This window comes from Lucilia sericata, unplaced genomic scaffold (genome assembly GCF_015586225.1).
Source record: "Lucilia sericata isolate MDLA Ls3-8-SP2 unplaced genomic scaffold, ASM1558622v1 Contig000103F_arrow, whole genome shotgun sequence".
In the NCBI taxonomy this organism is placed as follows: Eukaryota; Metazoa; Arthropoda; class Insecta; order Diptera; family Calliphoridae; genus Lucilia; species Lucilia sericata.
In genome coordinates, this window is record NW_023994135.1 from 600463 (window position 1) to 626208 (window position 25746).

The 25746-nt window shown below is 28.9% G+C and overlaps 1 protein-coding gene across 2 annotated transcripts in view; it reads left to right on the forward strand.

The window, feature by feature from the left end:
- The window catches only part of LOC119600062 (double-strand-break repair protein rad21 homolog), a 104491-nt gene that overhangs the window by 24038 nt on the left and 54707 nt on the right, over positions 1-25746 (forward strand). The window contains exons 5-7 of one of the 2 annotated variants that reach the window (XM_037950086.1): positions 3656-3929; positions 3990-4776; positions 24247-24408. In XM_037950086.1, the coding sequence (XP_037806014.1) occupies positions 3656-3929; positions 3990-4776; positions 24247-24408 (1223 nt within the window). The remainder of the gene's footprint in view (positions 1-3655; positions 3930-3989; positions 4777-24246; positions 24409-25746) is intronic. The other variant, XM_037950087.1, reaches the window with a different exon arrangement.

A 25746-nucleotide genomic window follows, 5' to 3' on the forward strand; every position in this document is an offset into this window, starting at 1 on the left:
ATGACCAATTATGGACCGATCGGAAAAAATTTTCACAGTAATATTTCTATGCATATGGGCAATGCTTATGCCAAATTTTATATGGATACCATAATTTAGTAATGAGTTATGCGCGTTTAAGTGATTTTCGGGAGGGGACCTTGTATGGGAGCTATGACCAATTACGGACCGATCTAGAAAAACTTTGACAGTAATATTTCTATGCATATGGACAATACTTATACCAAATTTTATATGGATATCTTAATTTGGTAATGAGTTATGTGTGTTTAAGTCCTTTTCGGGAGGTGACTTGTATGGGAGCTATGTCCAATTATGGACCAATCCAGACAATTTTTTCTCTGAATGAATTCTATTGATATAAGATTTTAATTTGTAAGATTTTGTGAAGATATCGACATTGTGTCGGAAGATATTAACAAAAAACCCATTTTCCGGGAATATGTACTTTTGTATGGGAGCTATATGAAATTGTGGACCGATTCGGGAAATTTTCAGCAGGGATCAAGGTCTCATGTAGAAACGAATGTATGGTGATTTTCATGAATTTATCTTGCATAGTTTTCGAGAAGATTACACCAGAATGTGTAAAAAATGCTTATTTTTTTCGAGGTTGTTTTAAATTTTGATTCATAACTTTTCCCGGTGTGAACCGATTTTGCTCATTTTCAATACCAAACTGCTTAGGACAACAATGAATATTTTTGGTGAATTTGGTTTACTTCCTTTGCTTAGTTTTAACGTGAGCGTGTTTTAGGCAGACAGACGGACAGACAGAGGGACATAGCTAAATCGACTCAGAATTTTATAAGGACCCAGAATATATATACTTTGTTGGGTCTCAGATGAATATTTCTTGGTGTTACACACGGAATGACAAAGTTATATATACCCTCTATCACCACTGATGGTGGTGGAGGGTATAATAAAAACAAAATACACAACGCAATGAATAAGCAGTGTTGTTGTTGCTTATTTTTTATGAAATTTTCAGAGGTTGTCTCGGATTTTTGCTTATATCTCCGATGTTTATGGAAGGATTTTGCTGATTTTAAATAGGAAACTTCTCGAAAGCATGTGTGATAGAATTATTAAAGATTTGGATCCCGAAGATATCTGGGGTATTCAAAAAACTGATTTCAACAGACAGACAGACGGACATGGCTTAATCGACTCCGCTATCTATAAGGATTCAGAATATACAGTGAATCAAAAGTAATTTGCCTATGTTAAATTTTATAAATTTTAAGAAAAAACTTTATCTGAACAATTATTTTTAGCAAAATAAAGCAATTTGTTTGTTGTACTTTTTAAAGAATATCTTATATTTTAATTTTCTACCATAAAAAGTAAAATCGTTATATTAATTAACGAGATTTTTGATAAAATGTGAACGTATTGTTAATTTTTAAGGTCAATAAAGTATTTTGCTTTTTTAGGTTTTTTGTTCATTTTTTTAATATTGCTGCAATTTAATATTTTTATTACTCCTATGTATTAGAATAACATTTTTTAGATATTTTAGTAGTGGAACGACTAAGTTTGGACATTTCTTAACCGATTTATTATCCTTTATACCTATAAGAATTTTTCAATATTTGACTTAACATGAAATCTATCGTTTCTTTGATTTAATTTCGAAAATAATAAGTAATTTTGAATTGGATACATGATATATTAGGAAATCAATGGATTTGGACCTAGAAAAAAAATGTTAGTGGGGTATAAATCTATAGATTATAAAAAAAATAATCTGGGTTTTTGGTCATTTTTTATTGATAAACAAAAACTACATTACGGAAACCCCATCTATTTGGGGAGTACTGTGTGAATTTCATTTAGAATTGTATAATATTGATTCTTATTCAATAAAGCTAACACTAAGTACCATCCTAGCCACTCTAAGTATGGGGATATCACCGTATACCACTATAGAACTATTACATGCTAGAATCTTGATATTCTACCTCATATTTTGGATGCATTATTTTATGAATAAAATACAGTAGGCGTAGTTGGGTTTGGATAGTTATTCTTGATTTGGGTTCTAACTATATATAAGTGTATGTATTAGCTGAAAAATATTGCTTTTGTGGATCTTAGGTGATGAGAACCGCCTCTATTTGTAAATATCTAAATTAAGTATTTTTCCCGTACCACACGATAGTTCACTTTATATTGTTTCCAAGCAACCTAAGGTCTGTTAGAGGTCTAAATTTAAACATAGTTGTCCAATTCACAAGCCTCGTGTATCTACGTATCTTGTGTATTTTTGTATTAGTTTACACTTGTGTATAAATGTTGTTGGTAATTTCAATTAAAAAAGCTCGTATAACTTTACGTTTGTTTTTCATATGTTTATTTATTTCGTATTCAATGTCAAACTATCATTTTCATGTGAATGCCCAATTTTAAAGAAGATAAAAAAGAAGAAGAATAATTTCATAAAGTAAACATTTAAGAAAGTGCTTTAAAGTGAAATAAAATAAAAAATAATTCATATTTGTGCTATAATTAATTTAGTTTTTCAATGTAATTGTGATTTTATAAATATTGAAGATGTTTTTCTTTCTTTTTTACAATTGGCTTTTCACAATACAATTGGCTGTTCACAAGCAGATATCGCAATTCTGTATTTTAATAAACGATACAAAATACAAAGACCAGTTGTGAATTGGACAAGTGTTTTTTTAAGTTCGTATATGGTCTTTGGAGAAGAAAAATGAGGACTTCAATGGTTTTTGCTTGGATACAAGTCGCTCTCCTTTGGCAGTTAAATATTTTGAAAGACAACTCAGTGCGTTTTTTTTAATAATTCTTTGTGTTATTTCATCAATTTCTATATTTTATATTTTTTAATGATTGATTAAACATCTCATAATTGAATTTCATTGATTTATACTTGTTCTAAAAATCTAAACTAATTTTTTATATTGAAATTGCCTCATTATTTCCCTTTAAACATTTTTGACGCAAATAACTACACAGTTTCACACAATAAGGATATCCTTTTTGAAAATTACAATTGAAAAATACTTAACACGTGTGCTTTTAACAATAAAACAATAAATTCCAAAAAGCAATTAAAAAATAATTTGAAAAACCCAACGAAATTAACTGGAAATTTCAATATGCAAAATACTTTATTGACGTGCAAATTCTGATGAAAAATAATAAAATGCAACAAGAAATGCACCAAAATTTTTATTTTAATATTTTTTTCTTGGTTTTCCCATTCTACATAATCTCTATTTTCGATTGGAACACATAAATTTACTTTTTACCTGTTTTTTTTTTTTTAATTTTATTTATGAACAAAAAACAAAATTCTCTTTAAAAAAGGTAGGCAAAAAACTGTAATTCACTGTATATACTTTATAGGGTCAAAAAATTATATTTTGGAAATTACAAACGGAATGACATATGAAGGGTATAAAAAAAACAGAAAAACCATATCTGCCCACACCACGCGTTCTACGCTATTAACATGGCTTACTTATGTAAAAACAATATTTAAAATGTATAAAAATGTAATAAAATACTAACTAGATAGATCGCACAGATCTATATAAATAAACTAAATTTTAATTTTCGGCGGGAACATCAGCCATTGGCGTCAACCTAATGTACATTAATACTTTAATTTGTCTTTAAGATGAACTTGATAAGGGTGATGCTTCGGCCGTACAACAGCATGAGACTATCGACGAGAACTTGGAGCAATCAACTTTAATACAAAATGAGGATGAAAGTTTCGCTTTGGCTCCTATTGATGCATCGGCATATAAAGGGATTACAAAAACGAAACGAAAAAGGAAACTTATAGTTGATGAAATTAAAAATATTTCTGGGGAGGAAATGAAGGCTCAATTAGCGAATACGTCAGATATTGTAACAACTCTGGACTTGGCTCCTCCAACGAAGAGGTGGTGAATTATTCAAAACTTTTTAAAATACATACAACTTTATTAATATAAAATATATTTCAGGTTAATGTATTGGAAAGAGACTGGCGGTGTTGAAAAATTATTCTCTTTACCCTCAAGGACAATACCTGCGAGAGCATTATTTCTTAATTATCATAGACATCTTATATCACATTTTACTCAGTTGGAAGATTTTACATGTTTAGGACCATCTGATATTTTAGCTTTAGAACACATTAGTAATGATATTGATTCTTCTGCTATAATTCAAAACAAAAGAGGTCGTAAAAGAAAATTTGATGTATTGCCTAATAATCTTCAACCTAATACGGATAGCTGTATAGATGTGACAAATCAAAGTTTAGCGGTTCCCGAAACAATAAGAGAACAAGAAAGCTTCGTAGCAACAAATGATTCTCTGAAAGTAAATAATATAATTCCCAATGAATCAGCGCAAACAGCCGAAGCTACAATATTTGATAATTGTTCTAGTCCTGGACCATTATTTACGATGAATGACATAAGTAATATAGACAACCTTGGATCTCTTGGTGATCTTGCTTTTACACCAGGAAATTTACACCATGGAATGGATGCAGTCGATGACTTTAATCATGGGGGGCTAACACCTGTTAATCTAAATCATGGTCATATTACACCAAGGCATCCCGAAATTGAAACAATTGAATCAATACCAAACCTTCCCGTTGATCAAATATCATCTATTTTAAATGAAGCCGCAAATATGCCGGAAAATACAATTGCAGAAGGAACAACAAATCTAAATAAATCGTGTGATTTAGCATCTGACTGGAATGATTATGCTTTCCCACCATCGATTGAAATTCAGGTAATATTGATATAATTGATGGAGTAATGTATATTATTACAACACATACCGTTGAATCCAAATAATTTTTAATAGATGAAACTGACTTATAGAATATCGATAATATTTCTTCTTCTGAAAAATTAGTACAAATAATTTATATATTTATATCTTCTATATACATTCAAGAAAATTCGTGTTTGTAAACATTAAAGAAATAGATATCTAAAATCGTTTGGGCAATTTTTGCTAGGACCAATAGGTGAAAAGTTACAATCATTTGACCATGTGACCATTTTAGCATTTTTGCAGCTAGATTTAGCATTTATTATTTTGATTTAGCTGTAAAATTTTAATTTAGGATTTTGCATTTTATTTAACATTTTTATAAAATATTTTTAGAGTTTTTTTTTTCAATTTTAGTATATAAACAAAAAAGACAAATTTTTGCAACCAAAAATTATATTACATATGTATTTTGTTCTATAAATGTTCCCAGATGACCAAAAAAGATTTATATTGCAAATAGGTTTAACCGGGAAAAATCAGAATTAAATGTCTACCCAAACACAAGCAACAAGAAATATGAGAAATGTAAAATTTACACTGTGATTCAAAATAAAGCAAAAAGATTCATAAAGATAAATAACTTAAAAATTACGATTTCACATAAAAGTAGAATTTGTTATTTGAAGTTATCTAGGGACTATTTTAAAAACTTTATATTTTCGTCAATACAAGTGAATACTTTAATATGTTGTATTCTAAAATATTTTTCTGGATCCCAATGCTAAATTCGAGGTGGTAGAAATAATTCAAGAGATTTCATATATATACAAATACGATCAGTATTATCAAATATACATACATACATATATGTAAATAACGCTATTTTACAAATAGCGTTAAAATAAAATATAATTTTGGAAAAAGCTATGTATGATGGTTAATTAACAAAATTAATTTTTTTCTATTAAAAGTCATTCTTATTATTTAATATAAACTATAGTTTTATTGTTCTTTCATTCAATTCCGTTTACCATAGACTACTCATAGACTGGAATCAGCTGATTTTAGCAATATGGCGGAGGCAAACAAAAAAAATTTTACGAAAAATCAACAAAAGAAAATGTAAAATGAACCACGGTAGATTTAAAAGAGGGACAAATATATAAAGATATATTTCCATCTCTCTTCACCTTACACTTAATTTTTTTTCAAATATAAAAAACAAATTGCATTACAGTCAAACCCATTTATAACTTTTTCTTGCTCTTTACGAACTCATCTTAATTACCGGAATTTTGATAACTATTTTGATACAAAAACAAATTTTATAAAGAATTCTTGGTTAAAACGAATTACTATTTAGTCCCATGAATAATATTTTATGCATTTATCCTTTTTTATATCGAACTTCAAAAAATATGCGTTTAGATCAAATAAACGGGTTTTACTGTACATGCAAGTCAAAAAATTTGTTTGTGGTGTTGATAGTGTATTGAAAAGTGTTTTATAATGAAAGAACATTAAGGAATAATTAAAAAACAAATCCAGTACACTTTTAATTAGAATCTAAGCAAATATTTAATAAAATAATTGTTTTCTTTTTAATACCTTATTTTTTTGCAATTCTTCTTCACATACAATTTCTTCGATGTTTACATTTTTTGCTATTTTTTTTTCAAACGAGCGATGAAAACAATCATACAGCTCATCTCACACACTCATCGATTTTTTAATACATTTTATTTTTTCTTTTGCTCTAAAATTTTACCTAATGGCGGAACTCAAAAATGGTAAAAAAAAATGTAAACAAAACCATACGGTTCGAATTTACTTTTTTGACAGCTGTCAATGGTTTCTTATCTGGTTATCTGTGCCGTTTACACACTAACTTGTTCAATCATGAACTACTATGTTTACTGACAAAACTTATGACGCCGTTAAAATATATGTTTTATTTGAACTTGTGTCAATGTATTAGTGAAATGTCAAATGCTAAAGTTTAATGACTTTGCCAGATCATAGGCAAGTGGTGTGCATACATCTAATGTGTTACATAATAATAAACAGTTTGTGGGAATCTATTGGATACAGAATAGGAAAAACTAAAATTTACGTTTTTAGAAATGAACAATCGGCCTTATTACGAGAGGTGTTGTCGTAGTCGAAAATGAGTCGTTTTGTTAAAATGGTATTACGAATGTCGAAAACGACTTAAATTCCTATGCATTTTGTATTGACTTTGTCAAAATTTTAAACAAAAAACGTCTACGACAACGACTTCGCCTACGACAACGACACTCGTAATATGGATGAATAATTGAGCTATATGCAGGAAAAAGTAGGTATGAAACTTAGCCGAACAATGGGTGGATACATGCAACTACCACGAAAACAATTATGTTGAAAGTTTTTTTTAGATGATAATTTTATTAAATAAACATAAAAAATTCTGTCAATTAGAAAGCTATTACAAGTACAAATAAATACTATACTAATAGTGGCGGAAAAAATAATAGAAACGGTTATATATCGGATGAAAAATTTGTTCTCAACCAACAACTACGTTAGATTAATATCTCAAATGAAAGGTATTTAAGTCTACTTTCATCCGTAATTTACATTTTAAACGTATTTTAACTTATTTGTATTTTATTGGTATATAAGTATATTTATGTAATATACATAGGTACTGGAAAAAAATAATAGAAACGGGTAGTTGTTGGTTGAGATCAAATATATAACCGTTTCTATTATTTTTTCCGCCACTGCATTTGTTACGTATCAGAACAAACCCAAAGAAGGCGACTCGAAAAACGTTGATTCCATTTCAGTTAATGCTTTAACAAAAATCTATGATGTATACACAAAATTCGATTACTTTTATGAAGCAATTTTATGCACTTTTTTTTAAAGAAGACAAAATTAGTTTAAGTAAATAAAAATTTGTTAGATATACATATATTTTTCAACTGATTTATGACAGATTACCTCGTACATGAATACTAACATACCCGTGTATGCATAAAAATTATATGTCAGTTATCGGACAAAAATAAAGTTTCATTATAAATTTTAAGTTTTATTATTTAATTTATATATCGTCACCTAAAACTCAAACGGTCCTATCTAACATTTAAAAAATTTTACAGGAGAACAAAAAAACTGTTTAAATTGAAAAGCTTGTTTCTATCAATAAGATTTATTGTTATTCAATAAACAAATTGATTAATAGTGAAACCTATCATTTGTTATGGTAGTTGACAATGGCGTATAGAAAAATGGATAAATTGGATTTTTACCTTTAATATTTAAATGTTTTTGTAGATAGGACCTTTTATTTTTTGTTAATAAAATCGCAAATTTTGGTTCGAGGAGTCCAATTTTGTTTGTGAACATTTGTTTTGATGCAATATATTAGAATCTGTAATAAAATCGATTTTGAATTTTTGGTTAGTTAGAGCCCTTTGCGTTTCAGGTGACGATATATTATTGTATCTTTTGAAAAAAAAATCAACTATACAACAAATTTTGTATAAAATACAGAGTAATGTGTCAATGTTCATAAATTTTAATGTGAAACATCTTTTCTACCCTGTAACATTTACAAATATGGACCGATTTTGATAAATTAAATTTGTTTCATTGTATATCTTAGTAAGGTAAAATTATGCTTATTATAATAAAGTTATTCTTATATAAACAAAAATATTAAAGTTTGAATTTTCAAATTTTAATTTTTGACTATGACTTAACAATCCTTTTTTGTAATTAAATTCCCTACAAACGAAAACAAAAACAGTTTATTTAATACCAATCGATTTTATATACCTTAATAATGTACACAAATTTTTGTTCAATTATCTTTCTCCGTATGGAGTTATATCTTCCTGTAGTCAAAATTGTACAAAGTCAAATTCTGCATAATGTCCCAGCAAAAAAATTTTGAAGTTGTTAAAGAAGAAGGGATATTTTCATGATTTCTTTAAGGTATTTTAAGACTACAATACTGAGTATTAACACACTTCAAATTAAAAGTATTATGAAAATAATTCGCATTTTCAAAAAATCAATCCGAAAAATACATTTTATGTATACACTATAATATTTGTAATATTTTTTATCCAATTTTCAATTATTTATGCACTTTTCGTTCTTATTTTTAATGTATTTTACACTTTTTGTTTGTTTTTTATACCCCATTTACACATACACGAAATCTAGTAGATTTCATTTAAAATCTTTTTCCAAATCTAGTCCGTTTACACTTACTATTCTTGACATTTAAGAAGATTTCATTTTTTCTAATATTTCTTGAAAAAGTGTGTGATATGAAAAATAAGAAGGAAAAATGGGATATTTATCAAAATTCCATTTAAAATAAAAAAATAGATATTTAAATATAACATTACCTTTTATTTTAGTTTAACTTTTCATTCATGTTTTTCAATTTATAAAAATTTTGTCGACATTTTAATTTTTTTTGTTTGTTTTGTTTTCCTCTTTTTTCTTGTGTAGTGTCGTATTTTTTAGTATTATTTAGGAAAAAACAGAGTTGCATCACTAAAAACTATTAGATTTTGAGTAGATTTTAACGAAATCTAGTTACGAAGTAGATTTTGTTTTGTATGGGAAATCTAGTTAAAATCAAGTAGATTTGGCTCGAAATCTCATAAGTACTAGATTTCGTGTATGTGTAAATGGGGTATTATTGTATTTATAAAATACATACCGAATACGTTTAAAAATAAAAAGTTTTTGAATTGTTTTAAAAAATTTATGAATACCGACCGTATGCCAAAAAAATCAGTAATATTTTTGAAAATCAAATTACAAATTATATTTAGACCAGGGTACACTAAACAGGTATATGCATCACTACAACAATACAAAAACAACATGTATTTTGTTTTTGTAATTGTATGAGCTCAATGTCAAAATAAATTAAAATATTTTTTGATGTTTGTCTTTTAAAAAAATTCTTAATTTTATTTCAAAAAACATGCAGTGATTTTAAATGGAATTTTAAGGGATATGCATGTTTATATACTTATATTAAGGTGGATGCTATTGGTAAATGTTACAGAGGAATTGGCAGAGGACCTGACAAAAGCAAGATTTTGGAATAACCTGATTTGTGCCACGAAATTTGTATCTTTAGCTACAAAAGTTTGGCAAACGAAAGTGGGCGAAAACGGGCGCAATACTAAAGATTGTTGATATCTGAATTGGCCTGATTTGTGCCAATAAAGTTGTGTTGTGGCTACCAAAGTGTGGCTAAAGACAACAGCCTTCTCAACGTGCGCAATACGGGGGATAGTTGATATCTGAAATGACCTGATTTGTGCCATTAAAGTTCTATTCTAAACGGATGAAGTTTGGCTAAAGACAGCGGACCTCAGAAAGGGCGCAATGCGGAAGATGGTTGAAATGTATTTTTTGTGCAAACAATATTATTTTTTTACAAACTAAACATTTTAAATTTTTTTATTATTAAAATTTTATTTTGTTTCAAATAAACAAAAACATATTTTGACAGAGAAGGTATGCAAATAAGAAAACAAAAAAATTATCAGCTGTTCGATTGCATATACCTGTTTAGTGTACACTGATTTAGACTAGTAAATTGTATTATTATACAAACATTTTTGACAAGTGTTAATACTCAGTATTGTAGTCTGAAAATACCTTTAGTAAGTATTCTATTTAATGCGTTTTAAATACATGCCTAAATTCTAATAAATTTGTCATCAGTGAAGGCATGAAAAATGCACCCAAATTCACTCATGTAACTCCACTATAGGATTTGTAATATTTTACTATAATTTGGTATTCTCTTAGGAGAGTTAACGAAAACGTGCATTTCATACAATAAATATTAAAAATGACATTAATTTTTTTATTAGATTTTTGTTAAAATTAGTAATATTAAGTCCATTTTAACATTAATAAGAGAAGGAGAAAACCAAGACTGCTTAACGGATTTTAAAACACAATGGGTATTATTCCTCTGCATGAATTTAAATCCAATCAAAATCAGTTAGTTATGTTTTATCTTATTTTATTTTTATCAATATCACGCAAAAAAATTATTTAAATATTGATAATTAAATCGAAATACCATTATTAATGAATTTTTAAATAAATATGTATAATGTACGTACATTATACGTTATGTAAGGGTTTTTCTTAAGGTCCCAGCAAAAAAAGTAGTAAATGCATGGGTTAGTTCAACTGATAATGAACTGGTTCATTTCCAGGTGAAACATACATGATTTTAACATTAGCTCAATTTATTTTAAAATGCATTATTTAAGGTACTATGAATTAATGTTTATACCCTTCACCTTCGTGAGAAGGGTATATATAAGTTTGTCATTCCGTTTGTAATTTCTATAATAGCGGAGTTGATATAGCTATGTCCGTCTGTCCGTCTGTATGTTTGTTGAAATCAGTTTTTAGAGGACCCCAGATATCGGCGAGATCCAAATTTTTAATAATTCTATCGGAAATACGACCGACAGCACAATCGGCAGCAGCACAATAAATAGCGGAGATATGAGCAAAAATCTGAGACCATCTTTGAAAATTTCATCAAAAAAAGACAACAACACTGCTTATTGGAAAAGAGATGTGTGTTTGGATGTATGTATGTTGGTTTCATTGCGTTGTATATTTTGTTTTTCTGTGTATTTCGTTTCATATGTTTTGATGTCTGTTGGTCTCATTGCGTTGTGTATTTTGTTTCTGTTTTTCTGTGTATTTCGTTTCGTATGTTTGGATGTCTATTGGTTTCATTGCGTTGTGTATTTTGTTTTTTTATGTATTTCATGTGTTTTATTTCGTTTAGCGTTGTTGTTGTACCTTTTGTTTTGCTATTGCTAATATAATAATATATATTGCTAAAATAATAGGAAAATTAAATAAATTGAAATTTTATAAAATTTATATTTTTTAAATACACTATGGTGCAGGGTATATAAGATTCGGCAAAGGTGAATATAGACTTCTTACTTGTTAATATTTAAATTAATTTTTTAGCGCGATATTGATAAAAATTATGTATGACTAGTTATACCCAGTGTGCTTCGCTACCCTCATCGTAATGAAATAAAATAAATATTATTGTAAATTTTCAGTCAGTCCAATATACATTTATTTATATCTGCGATATAAAAAAGTCCACTTTTATAGATTTTCATACGAGCAGCGCCTTCGTGCTAAGGTTCTTGCTGCTTCTAGAGGCAACAAAACCTTTTGGTCGTTCGTAAGAAGTGTAAAGGATAATGCTAGTTCTTCAATTCCGACGCTTTTCAGGGACGATCAAAGATTCACCGACCCGGTTGATAAAGCTAACCTTTTAGCTGAGCTATTCGCAAGTAATTCTTGCTTACCTGAAAGCGATCAACCACTGCCCGAGCTCGAAAGGGTATCACTAACTATGTCTAATATATTCTTCCGAGTGCGTGCCGTTAAAAGGGTTTTAGCGGATCTCAGCATAAATAAGTCTCCTGGACCTGATGGCATACCGGCACTGGCCTTGAAGCAGTGCTCTTCGACGCTAGCTCGTCCATTAGCTAATCTTTTCAGCATCCTATACATGCTGGAAGATTTCTAATGTCACACCAATTCCTAAAAAGGGAGAGGCTAATAACCCTGAAAGTATGGTTAATTTCCATCTTGTCAAATATCTAGAGACCAACAATTTACTTAACGACCGCCAGTATGGCTTTCGTAGAGGTCGCTCTACGGGAGACCTGGCATTCCTTTCGGAAAAATGGTGTCATTCCATTCACCATTTTGGTGAAAGTAAAGTGGTGGCTCTAGATATTTCCAAGGCATTTGATAGAGTGTCGCATGGTGCACTTGTATCAAAACTTACTGCATTTGGTGTCGGTAATAACTTTACTCGATTTATTTCGAACTTTCTCAGTGATCGCACTATACGAGTTGTTATAGATGGGATCTCTTCAAACGAGTTCAAGATTAATTCAGGGGTACCGCAAGGCTCCGTTCTTTCTCCTACCCTATTTCTTATCTTCATAAATGACCTTCTATGTCAAACTTCCAACTCTATCTACTATTTTGCCGATGACAGCAATATCTGCCATTCCTATTCATTCAAATATAGGCTAAGCCCTCTAGAGATTGGGGCAATGAGGCGCAATATGAATAAATCGCTTAATCACGACTTGATAAAAATCTCTGAATGGGGTCGTGTAAACAGAGTCGATTTTAACGCCCGCAAGACTCAATGTTGTTTTTTAACACATAAACGTATGGCAGATAATGTTAATCTATCTATATTTATGGGCGGTGTAAATATTAAGGAATCAGAAACTCTTGATGTTCTGGGCATGAAAATACAGTGCGATGTCCGATGGACTAAACACATTTTCCAACTGTCGAAAGAAGCATTCAAGTGTCTCGGTTTTTTGAAACGGTGTAAGACATACTTCACTCCATCTGATCTTCTCACTATTTACACCACTTATATCCGACCGAAAATGGAATACAACTCCCATGTATGGGCCGGAGCTTCGAAGTATATTTTGGGGCTACTCGACCGCGTACAAGAGAGGGCGAAGGTACTTATCGGCGACAGTAGGGTATCCAACTCTATTGATTCACTGGAGCACCGTCGCAATGTGGGGTGTATTTCACTGTTCTATCGATACTATAGTGGAATGTGTTCCTCTGAAATTAGGGAACTCGTTCCCGATACCCGTATATTTTTACGTAGCACACGACTGTCTTCAAGAACACACCCATTTGTGGTCGATTGGCCAGTGGACCGCATAACACATTACAGGGAAAATTAATTCTTCAGCCGCACTGTTCGTATGTGGAACAAACTTCCTGCAGAAGTATTCCTCGCCACTTTCGATGTTAAAAGGTTTAAATCAAATGTCCACAAACACTACTCCCTCTATCCTCCCTCCCGCAACCTATTTTTCTAGTTCCAGCACAGTGCACTGCATGAGTAGGGGTCATCCCCTGAGTGCTGGTCCAAGAAAAAAAAAGTACCAGAAAGTATCTTTTTATATATTTTCGTCCAACCAGGACAATACGTGTTTCATTTTATGTTTATACATACAGTCAAGGACTAAAGTCTACATACAGCACTAAATTTTACCATTATATGGTAATGGTAAGAGCAATGAAAAAAAATTGTATACCATTGTTTAGAACATTAGTAACGATTATTGATTATGTAGTAAATAAATAAACTATGAGTGCAACAATAATTAGCAATGAAGTTAAAAATTAAAGGGACTAAAGTCTACATACAACTTAAAACAAGTTTATTTTACATCAAATAAGGTGGCAACGCTTGCGCCTTTTGTTATTATTTAGTTTTAACATTATTGTAGATGTAAATATAAGCCGTTCTAGTTTGAACAAGTAGTTATTTTTGTGGTTTAATGATTTAAAAATGGAAAAAAGAAAGGAAAAAGCTCAGAAATGAGAAAATGTCGTACGGAGAAATTTCAAAAATAGTAAATTTGAGTCGCAGTATTGTCCAAACAATAATAAAAAATCATAAAATTACAAATTCAACAGAAAGTAAGCCAAGAAATGGCAGACCAAGAAAGCTCTCCCAACGAGACATTACAAGTATTTTGAAAAAAGTGAATGATGACCCAAAAATAAGTGCACCCAAATTAGCCGACCATATCGCGCAATGTTCCGAAAAGAATGTCCATCCAAACACAATACAAAGAGTCTTGCATGAACACGGATTTAAAAGCAGAGTGGCAAGAAAAAAAAACTTTAATATCAGAAAAAAACCGTAAGTTGCGCTTAGAATTCGCGAAAGTTCATGTGGATAAAGGATTCGACTTTTGGAAAAAAGTACTTTTTACAGACGAAAGTAAGTACAAAAATTTTGGAAATGATGGGCGGCCTAAAGTTTGGAGAAAAGTTAACACCGCATTACATCCTAACAACATAATTCCAACTGTTAAACATGGTGGCGGGAGCGTTATGGTTTGGGGAGCAATGGCATCATCGGGAGTGGGTCGTTTGGTTTTCATTGAGGGAAACATGGATCGCCACATGTATAAGAATATATTGGAAGATAATTTGAACCCGTGTGTAGAGATGTTAGGGCTCGGAAATGGCTGGATTTTCCAGCAGGATAATGACCCTAAGCATACAGCTCACATCGTTCGAGATTGGTTGCTGTATTATGCTCCCAGGCAGCTAAAAACGCCTCCCCAATCCCCCGACATGAACCCGATTGAACATATTTGGGATGTGTTGGAAAAAAATATAAGAAAATACCCAATAAGTAGCCGTGAAAGTCTGAAAAGTGCACGTGGTTAGGCTGAAATTTCTTCTGTAATCACAGAAAACTTGGTACTGTCAATGCCCAATAGACCTCAAGCAGTAATAGATGCTCAGGGAGGACCTACAAAATACTATTTTTTTCTTTTAAAATAATTCTTTTAAATATAAGATAACTGTAATACAGTTACTGTATGTAGACTTTTGTCCCGTGAATTTTTAATATTTTTGTTTTTATTGGCAATATAAAATATATTACCCATTTCTTTTTTCTTTAAATAAACATGAATTAAATAGATTTATATATAAATAAAATTTTTTGTTTCAATATGCTGCATTTTTTTAAGATATTAGCATTTCAGATGGTGTATGTAGAATTTAGTCCTTGACTGTATATTCAATATTTTAGAAATCTCAAAAAGTATTAGTTGAATCACAAAAACATACCAAAAGACATCTTTTATTTAATTTCATGTCTCTATGGTCAATATTATCGAAAATTCAAAAAGTACCAGTTAAAGAACGAAAAAGTACCAGAAAATACTTATAGATTTTCATTCACATAAGTCACTGAATGCTTAGTTTTGAGTTTCTAAGTACCAAAGGGTTCTCTTTTATAGGTTCTTATTAACTCCGGGATCTAAATCCCTAATTTTATGTCTATAGGTTCAATATTATAGAAAATTCAAAGAACGAAAAAGTACCAAAAAATTTAGGTTCTCATTTACTCCGGTCTCAACATGCTTAATTTCATGTTTCTATGTTCAATATTGGAAATATTTGAAGAACTAAAAAGTACCAAAAAGTCACTTTTTATACGTTCTCACTTACTTTGGTGTACATGCTTAATTTCATATTTCTAGGTGCAATATTATAGACAATTCAAAAAGTACCTTTTGAAGAACGAAAAAGTACCAAAAAGTCCCATTTTATAGATTCTCATTTTCTCTGGGCTCTACATTCTTTTTTCATTTTGGAGAACGAAAAAGTACCTAAAGGTCTCCTCTTATTGCTTCTCACTTACTTGGGACTACATGCTTAATTTCATGTTCTTAGAGAATGTTCTTATAGAAAATTTAAAAATTACCTTTTAAAGAACGAAAAAGTACCAAAAACTCCCCTTTTATAGATTTTCATTAACTCCATCACATTATAAAAAACACATAAGTACCAGTTAAAACAACGAAAAGGTACCAAAATAGTCCTTTGTACCGGAGCTCCAAGTAACTCCCGATTGGTATATTTAGTGTTACTAAATCTATCAATTTCTCTAATTTTATTAAAATGGGTCAGTGAGTTTGAATTAAATCAAATTTCCCGTTTTTCTCCTTTTTGGTACTTTTTTCTCCCTATTGAAGTAATAAACATTTTATTATAAAAAGTTGCAATATCGTAGTAGGAGCCCATCATACAGTATTCATTCACACGTTAATACAAATCAATACATAGGAAACAATGTTTTATGCAAAAAGTACCAAAAATAGGTACAATTTTCACCCCTTAAACGTCCGAATATCCAAAAAGTACTAAATTTGTATTTTTAATATTTTTATTTTTATTTTTTTGTTAGGTTATGAAGGAGTCAAAAATATATTTTGTATGTTCATTGGTTTAAAAGATTCATGGGGTGCAAAAAAGTACCAAAATACAGTTTTTACCCGTTTATTCTCTAAAGGGGCCGAATTTGAAAAAAGTACTAGACAACTGTCCGCTTATTTTTGAAATGAACGACAATAAGCTTTAAACTGTTTTTGTATCTTTTCTAGTTTAGGAGATATGAGGCTACCGAATTTATCCGTTTTTACCCTATTTTACCCCCTAAACATTCGAATTTCCAAAATTTCCAATTTTTTTGGTAGACCAATCTCCTGTCCAAATTTCAGCTCTTTAGCTTCAACCATTTAGGCTGTGTGATAATGAATCAGTCAGTGAGTCAATAACGTTCGAATTTTATATATATAGGTATCAAAATAAAACATTAATAATTGAATTTGAATTGTATTAAATTTCATTCAAAGTAAAAATACCCATTATATTTTAAAATCCGTTAAGCAGTCAGTCAACTTGGTCTTTTCCTTCTCTTATTAAAGCTGCCTACACACTATGAGAGAAGTCGTTACATTTTTATTTCATACTGCCAAAACAAAATAAAATGAAAATTGGTATGATTATCAAAAAAATCAAATAGAAAATATATTTTGTTTTTACACTATCAGATTTGAAGTAAAATGAAACTTCAATTTGAAAAAATTTAAAGAAAAAACGTAAATTTTCATTTTGTTTCTGTTTTTATTTGAAATTTGTTTGTTTTTATTTCTTTTTTTGTTTAAATAAAAATAAAACTCAATCAAAATGAAAAAATCCAATCGTTTTGAAAATTTTCAAAAAATTTAAAAACATCATACGATTTTCAATTTTTCATCCGTATTTTCAGTAAGTTTTATTACATTTTGTATCTACACTATAATATTTTTAATTTTATTTGAAAATTTTGACATGTCGTTTTACTGAATATTATGGTGTGTAGCCGGCTTAAGTAAGATTGTAAAATAGACTTGATATTACTAATTTTAACAAATATTAAATACAAAAACCTAATAAAATTAATGTTATTTTAATATTTATTTGTTTAAAATTCATATTTTCGTTAAATCCTAAGAGAATACCAAATTAGATAGAAATATTACAATTTCTATATTAGAGTGAATTGGATGCAATTTTTCATGCGTTCACTTATGAAAAATTTATTAGAATATATGAATGTATTTAAAGCGCATTAAATTGAATACGCACTAAAGAAATCATGAAAGTATCCCTTCTTCTTGAACAGCTTCAACATTTTTCATGCCTTCACTTATGACAAAATTATTATAATATATCCTATAGGAATGTAATTAAACGCATTAAATTGAATACGTACTAAAGAAATCATGAAAATATCCCTTCTTCTTAAACCACTTAACAATGTTTTTCCTGTTTTTTTTTTCCGTGATATCTTTGTTAACCGTCTTGTCTATACACGAGCAAAATTACGTACATCAATACCCAACATACCCGGGTATGTCATACAATTTATATGGCTATTTCATCTTTTTATACATTTCTAGTGTATAATTCAGATAATTATTAAAACTAATTTAATAAAACGTCTGTATATATAAATTAAATAGTTTTTGATCATAAACCATTAAATTTTAGCAATTTCTTTTAAAGTTTTCTTATTGCTTTCCTATTAACAAAAATATCATATGCAAAAAACCTAAAGAAAAACGCCTTCATAACGTATAATGTACATTATGCAGAATTTGACTTTGTAAAATTTTGACTTCAAGAAGCTATTACTCAGTGACCGAGAAAGATGATTGAACAAAACTTTTTATATATTATTTATTAAAGTGTATAAAATCGATTAGCATTGATTGTTTTTGCTGTCATAAGTAGGGAAGTTTTTTGAAAAAAAGATTGCTAAGTCATGGTCAAAAATTAAAATTTTAAAATTTAAACTTAAATATTTTTGTTTCTATGAAAATAAAATTATTATAATCAGCATAATTTTACTTTACTAAAGGTACGTTCACACCTATCAAATATTTGACGTTTTTTATCAAATATTTGTTGGCTGTAATGTGAACACAAAATATTTTTGAAGAGCAAACAAAATATCAGCTGTTTTTCGTGAAACATTTTTATTTGTCAACCTACAAACCAAACATGAAACATTTTTGTTAAACGTTAAAAAAACTATTTAATAATATTTTTTACGATTTCATAGAAATTTCTGCCTAAAAACAAAAAATTAAATACATTTTTATTTCATAATGTGCTTAAAATGAGTATTTCTATTTTGACGTTTTGGTTGAAGAAACAAAGCCAAACACAATTCAATACAAATAGTAAAAGTTTGTTTGCCCGGTGTTCACATTACAACAAATAATTTCGTAAAACAATTGACGGATAAAACAGTAAAAAAACAAGATTTTGTTTGCAGTCAAAGAGGAACATAACAACAAGAACAGCTAATGCGCAACCAAACCAAAAGCCAAAAATATATGTGTTTATATTTACTAAAAAGCTATATCATTGAATAATAACTTCTATATATTCTAAAATTTCATTTAATATTGTTTTTCATCAAAATTTTACAACAAAAAAATACAAATTACATTTCAATACCTTGTGCAAGTGGAAAAGAGATAGATAGACTTGCACAAGGTATTGAAATTACATTTCAATACCTTGTGCAAGTGGAAAAGACATAGATAGACTTGCACAAGGTATTGAAATTACATTTCAATACCTTGTGCAAGTGGAAAAGAGATAGATGGTGGATCTTTACTGTCATGTTGTTGCTATTTAGTATAGTCAATGTAGCGAAAAACCTTGGTTGTTTGGAACGGTTTATAGCGATTTCAAAAAAATTGCTATAAGCCCGGAAATAACCAAATTATAAATAATTTTCATTAAATTACATATCTATAAAATTGAAAATTATAGAGAATTGTTTATTATTAATATATATTTTATATCCATTAATATAATAAATAATTGTTTAAATAAATTGAGTAATAAATTAATTAAATAATTTCTCAATTAATTACTAAACTATAGACTAGATTATAACCTATAGACTAGACTATAAACAATACTATAAACTAGAGTATAGACAAGACTATAGACTAAACTATAGCTTGACTATAGACTAGACCAGCGGTTCCCCCGGTTTTTACTTCGCGGACCCCTTGAGGAATTTATTTAAATTCGCGGACCCCCATACATATTTTGATATCTTATTGTTCTAAATATGTAATTGTTCATCCGAAAATTGTCATAGTCCATAAATCCCAAGGTCAAATAGATAGAATGACTTCATTGTTGAAATGTTAACATGATATTTAATTTTATGATCGTGAGATCTTTCACGTTCATTTTTCTTTAAGGTAACGAAAAGGTTTCTTCATCAAATATCGTCGACATGTGCTTAAAGAGTCATGTTGCAAAATTTTTTTGCGATTGCAGACGGGTGAACTGAGTATGTTAGCTAATTTTTCGGGAAAATAATATAAGAAAGTTGAACTTCTTCGATATTGTTGCGGAATGCGTTATCCGCATAATATATGACTTGAACTCTTTGCGAAAGTACTGTGAATTTTACTGCATGGTTTTGACTATTTACGCATTTTCTGATGTTAATTTAATAATATTGGTCGACAAAATCAAGTTAAAATCTGTGTATCACGTCGGAATGGAATATTTATATTTAAAATTACCTGGATTAACGTATTGAAAACGAATAAAGAGTCACCTCTGTTTCGGAAATATATTATTTTAGTCCTTCCAAACAAGAACACTTTTGTTTACAATTTGAAAGACTTAAATCTGCGATAAGCTTGTTCTTGAATTATGAAATGTGGCCTAACTTCATACTCCGAGATAACAGTATCTCTTATTTAATTGTAATTTGGGAACCGTTGGACTAGACTGCAAACTAGACTATAGATGCATATATTATGTAGCATAACTATATATAGTATGTTGTTACCAACCAATAAATAACAAATCAAACAACAAAAATAATAATTATCATTAATTTACGCAATTGCTTGAATTTCAATTAAATGTCACAACTTTGTCTCAGATTTATATTTTATAAAAAATAAAATAAAACCAGTCATATAAGCGACTATTTACATTTTTGTATGAGGTGATAACACTCATTTTCAGAAAATAAACAAAGAACAGCTGTCATTGACGCTGTTTGATCTTACATTTGGTTTGCAAGATCAAATAATTATTTTACCAAAATGACGTAAATTATTTGACTTTTGTGTTCACATTGATGAAACAATGAGAAAATATTTATTTGCCAGCAAATCAATTTGTTTTATGAAAATCATCCGCATTGCTGTTTGTTAACATGAAATATTTTATGTTCAGATTCGACAAACAAAGTTTTTTCAATCGTGTTATATATTAATATTATACACTTTTATTATAAAAATTTAATTTTAAACCTAATAAAAATAGTTAAAATTAAAACAAATTGCCAAATTGCTTTTTTCTTGCATGAAAATATACGATATTCTGTGGCTGCAAAACATGTTTGCACTGTTTGATAAAACAATACCATCAAATATTTGTTCAAGTCTGAACATAAAATAAATATTGCGTTTGTTTGACGCAACTTTATAAATATTTTATAACAAATATTTGGACCAAATATTTTACAGGTCTGCACGTAGCTTTAAGCTTTAAGTCATATACAATAAAAAAAATTATTTCATCAAAATCGGCCCATATTTGTTAATGTTACAGGGTCCACAAATATATCACATTCAAATTTATGAATAAAGACACATGACCACAAAGTATACAGAGGTGTCACTTTTGACATTTAAAAAAGTCTAAAATCAGCTTTTGTTTGATTTTGAAATTGTTTGGTGAGAAGAGGTACACTATCGGACAAAATAAAGTGCAAAAGTACTCATGCTATATTCCTTCATCGAAAAATCGATTAAATGATTATTGAATAAGGATTTTTTTTCAAAATCATTAAGTTAATATACAATGCTACAATAATAACAATAAAACTAAATTATTGTACTTAAAATTTTTCTGTAAAACTTCTAAAATAAAAGTAAATTCATTTTTTGTCGGACAAAATAAAGTGTAAATTTTATATATCATTATTTAAATTTCTTGTATATAAAATTTTTTATCTATTTTGGGTCTTGTTTTATATATTTGATCTACTTAAGCCATTTTGGTAATTTTTTTTCACCATTGTTATTCACAATCGCCTTTCCCTCCCCTTGCTTTCCCCATATGATTATTTTCAAAAGAAATCCGTTTTTGATCACTATTTCATCGGATTTTTTTTATCAATTGTTGTCCAAAATTAATTTATTGGAATTAGGGCGGTGCTCTGAGCAACTTGTTCCAATTTTTCAGTGTTCTTTCCTACAGTAATGCTATTTTTTAACTTTATCAAGCGCTTAAGCTTATTATCTTGCCGAGATATAAAGTTGCTCAAGTCCATTTCGAAGGCAATGATCTTAAGATTTGACTGTAATATGCTCACATAGTGTTCACTAGAGCTTTTTGAATAAATTTCCCCTAGGTTCCCCACAGCTAACATTAAAAATTGAACACATACGAAGAGTCAACTGACCCATACGTTCAATCTTTCACCAACACATTTAAAAGCATGGACATTTTTTTCGGTTTTAGTATTCAATATTGTATTTTTTAGCTCAAATTTGCGTAGATAGTCAGATGAGTCCTAATTTGTACCGATAATTTTAAAATGTCGACAATGAGTGTGATTTAAAGCCTTCAATATACAATATTTTAAAAACAATACCCAAAGTTTTAAACATTATGGTGGGGTGCTATCGGTATTGGTACATTATTCAACCTTAGGAGCAGGAATCTTAGTGAAAATGGAGTAAACAATAACAAATGAGCAATTCACGAGCGTATTTAATAAATTTGGACAAAGGTTAAAAACATTACTGTAAGAAAAAAAAAACACTGAAAAATTGGAATGACCTACTCAGACCATCGCCCTAAATCCAATAGATTAATTTTTGACCACAATTGATCAAAAAAATTCCGCTTAAATAGCGAACAAAAACGGATTTCTTTTGAAAATAATCGTATGGGGGAAAGCAAGGGGAAGGGAAGGCGATTGCGAATAATAATAGTAAAAAATACAAAAATGGCTTAAGTAGATCCAGATATTCAAATCAGAACCAAAATAGATAAAAAATGTTGATATACAAAAAATTTAAATAATGATATATAAAATTTACACTTTATTTTGTCCGACAAAAAGGTGAATTTACTTTAATTTTGGATGTTATACAGAAACATTTTAGGTGGAATGATTTTGTTTTATTGTAATTTTTGTAGCATTGTATATGAACTAAATGAATTTTAAAAAAATTCCATATTCAAGAATCATTTAACAGATTTTTTGCTGAAAGAATATAGCATGAGCATTTTTGCACTTTATTTTGTCCGATAGTGTATATAAAATACAGCTAAAAAAATGATTGAATTCGTTTTGTGCGAAAGAGAGGGAAATAGTTTTTTGCTCGTGACGCCTCTGTATACCCTGTGACATGACTCTGTATTTGGAACTAAATTTGTTGTTTAGTTAATTTTTTTTCATAAGATACAAGAATATATATGATTCTAATAATAAAACATAAAATTTATAATGAAACTTAATTTTTGTCCGATAACTGACATATAATTTGTATACATACCCAGGTATGTTGGGTATTGATACACGAGGTAAAAATAGAAAATCGGTCATAAATAGGTTTAATATATATATATCTAACTAACTTTTGGAAAATGTATAGAAAACATTACTCTGAAAGCATAGTCCAAGTCAAGCCGATACGATATATAGATCTCGAGATATATCACTTCAAAAATGAAAAATATACCCGGGTATGTGGGTATTGACATAACGGTTAACAGGAAAGCAATGAGAAACTTAAAAAATTGCTAAAATATAATGGTATGTGGTCAAAAAATATTTAATTTATTTGTATATGCGTTTTATTAAATTAGTTTTAATAATTATCTAAATTATACACTAAAAATGTATAAAAAGATGAAATAGCCATATAAATTGTATGGCATACCCGGGTGTGTTGGGTATTGATGTACGTAATTTTGGTCGGGTATAGAAAAGACGGTTAATTTTACGAAAATAAAGAAATCGTATATTGAGGGGTATGCGTCCACTTTCCAAAAAAAAGTTGTTAAGGATGGTGTTAGGTACTATTCGATGGGATCATTTGTTATTCAAAATAAAAAATTTAAAATCTTTTTTACCTCCGCCATAAAACCGGTTTTCGTACACATATCTCGTGAAAATTGAAAATAATGCTTTGAAAATCGCACGTTACCATTTATACGATTTCACACTACAAGAGACACAATTTAATTAGAAAGTAATCCCTCAAAACGGTCCTTATTACGTCCAATAGAGAGAGGATTTTTGCAAAACTGCATGATATATCAAAAATCTATTTATTGGAATAAAATTAGGACATTATAGACTACTCAAATCCAAAATTTTATTTTAATTGGTCAATTAGTTTTGGAACGATTAAAAATTGTGGATTTTGGTGGATTCAGCCTTTATATAGATTACGACTAAATACTGTATATTTTCAGAATAACTTTGATGAACAAATGGAAAATGAGACAAGTGAACAATTTGAGGAACGCGTTTTGAACAAAAGAGCCGCACAACTTTTCTATGCCGTCAAAAGTCGGATGGTAAAACAGGACTGTTTATTATTGTCTGAACTGACTGTAAAAAATTCAAGAAAACAGGTATGTATAATACTTTTTATAGTTTTTCCTTTATTTGCGTTATTTCAAATAATTGTAATTACTCTTTGGTATAATGGAAAAAGAAAATAATTCCTCAAAAGTACTACTTCCTAAAATGTTCAAAATTTTTACATTTTGTAATTTTTTTGTGTTAAATTTAACTTAATATAATATTAGTCAAAGAATATTAATTACAAGAACACACATGTCGACATGCGGGTTGTTATGATTTACACTTATTCTTAATGTATCACGACCCGCTATTTAAAATTGTATGAGACGCGCATTCTATGTCTGAAATATTCATTGGTATTAGTCACTTTGTAGGCCCGTGTTCAAAAAAAACTGAGTAGTTTTCATACAAAATTTTAAAAATTGTTTTCTTTTCTTCCTTCTGAATTCGGGCATTAACCTGTTGGAGCGGGTTGAAATTAAAAATATTGAAAATATCGACAAATTAACGTTATCTACAAATAGACCCAAAACTTGTTCGGCTCGAAATCTTCTTAAGAATTTGTACACTGAAAATAATCCATGCTCAACTTTACGAAAAAAAATTTCGTAACTTCTATTTTCATAATATTTACAAAAATTTCGTGTATAATACGAAATATTATTTAATAAAACCCTTTCGTAATATTTTTTCTTAAATTTTAGCGAAATTAAACATAATGATATTAATTATATTATCATTACATAAAACTACAACATTTTTATAAAATTTAAGAAAAAGTATAATATTATTCACGAATTATTTTCATAAAAAAATTAAAAATTCGTGTGGAGAATAATGTTGATCTAAAATTAGAAAAATTATTGTAAAATGAACAAAAATGTTTGCATAAATTAATATTTTTAAATTTTACCATATTTATTCAAAATTCACTTTTTTCAATTTATGTAAATAAATTTTTCCAAGATTATTTTGCATTATACTAAAATATTTCGTACAATTTCGTATATATTACGAAAGAATTTCGTGGTGCAGTGCAGTATGTACAGTGAATCAACTATGTTTTTTGCCTACCTATTTTTAAGAGGATTTTGTTTTTTGTTCATAAAAAAATCGAAAAAAACAGGTAAAAAATAAATTTATGTTTTCCAATTGAAAATAGAGTTTGTGTGAAATGGGAAACCAAGAAAAAATATTAAAATACAAATTTTGGTGCATTTGTTGTTGCATTTTATTATTTTTCATCAGAATTAGCGCGTCAATAAAGTATTTTGCAGTTTTAGAATTCCAATAAATTCTAAAAAAAATAATTAAACAACACAAAGAAATTAGTGTCTCTTATTTATTTTTTTAGAATTTAATGTTTTATTGTTAAAAGGACACGT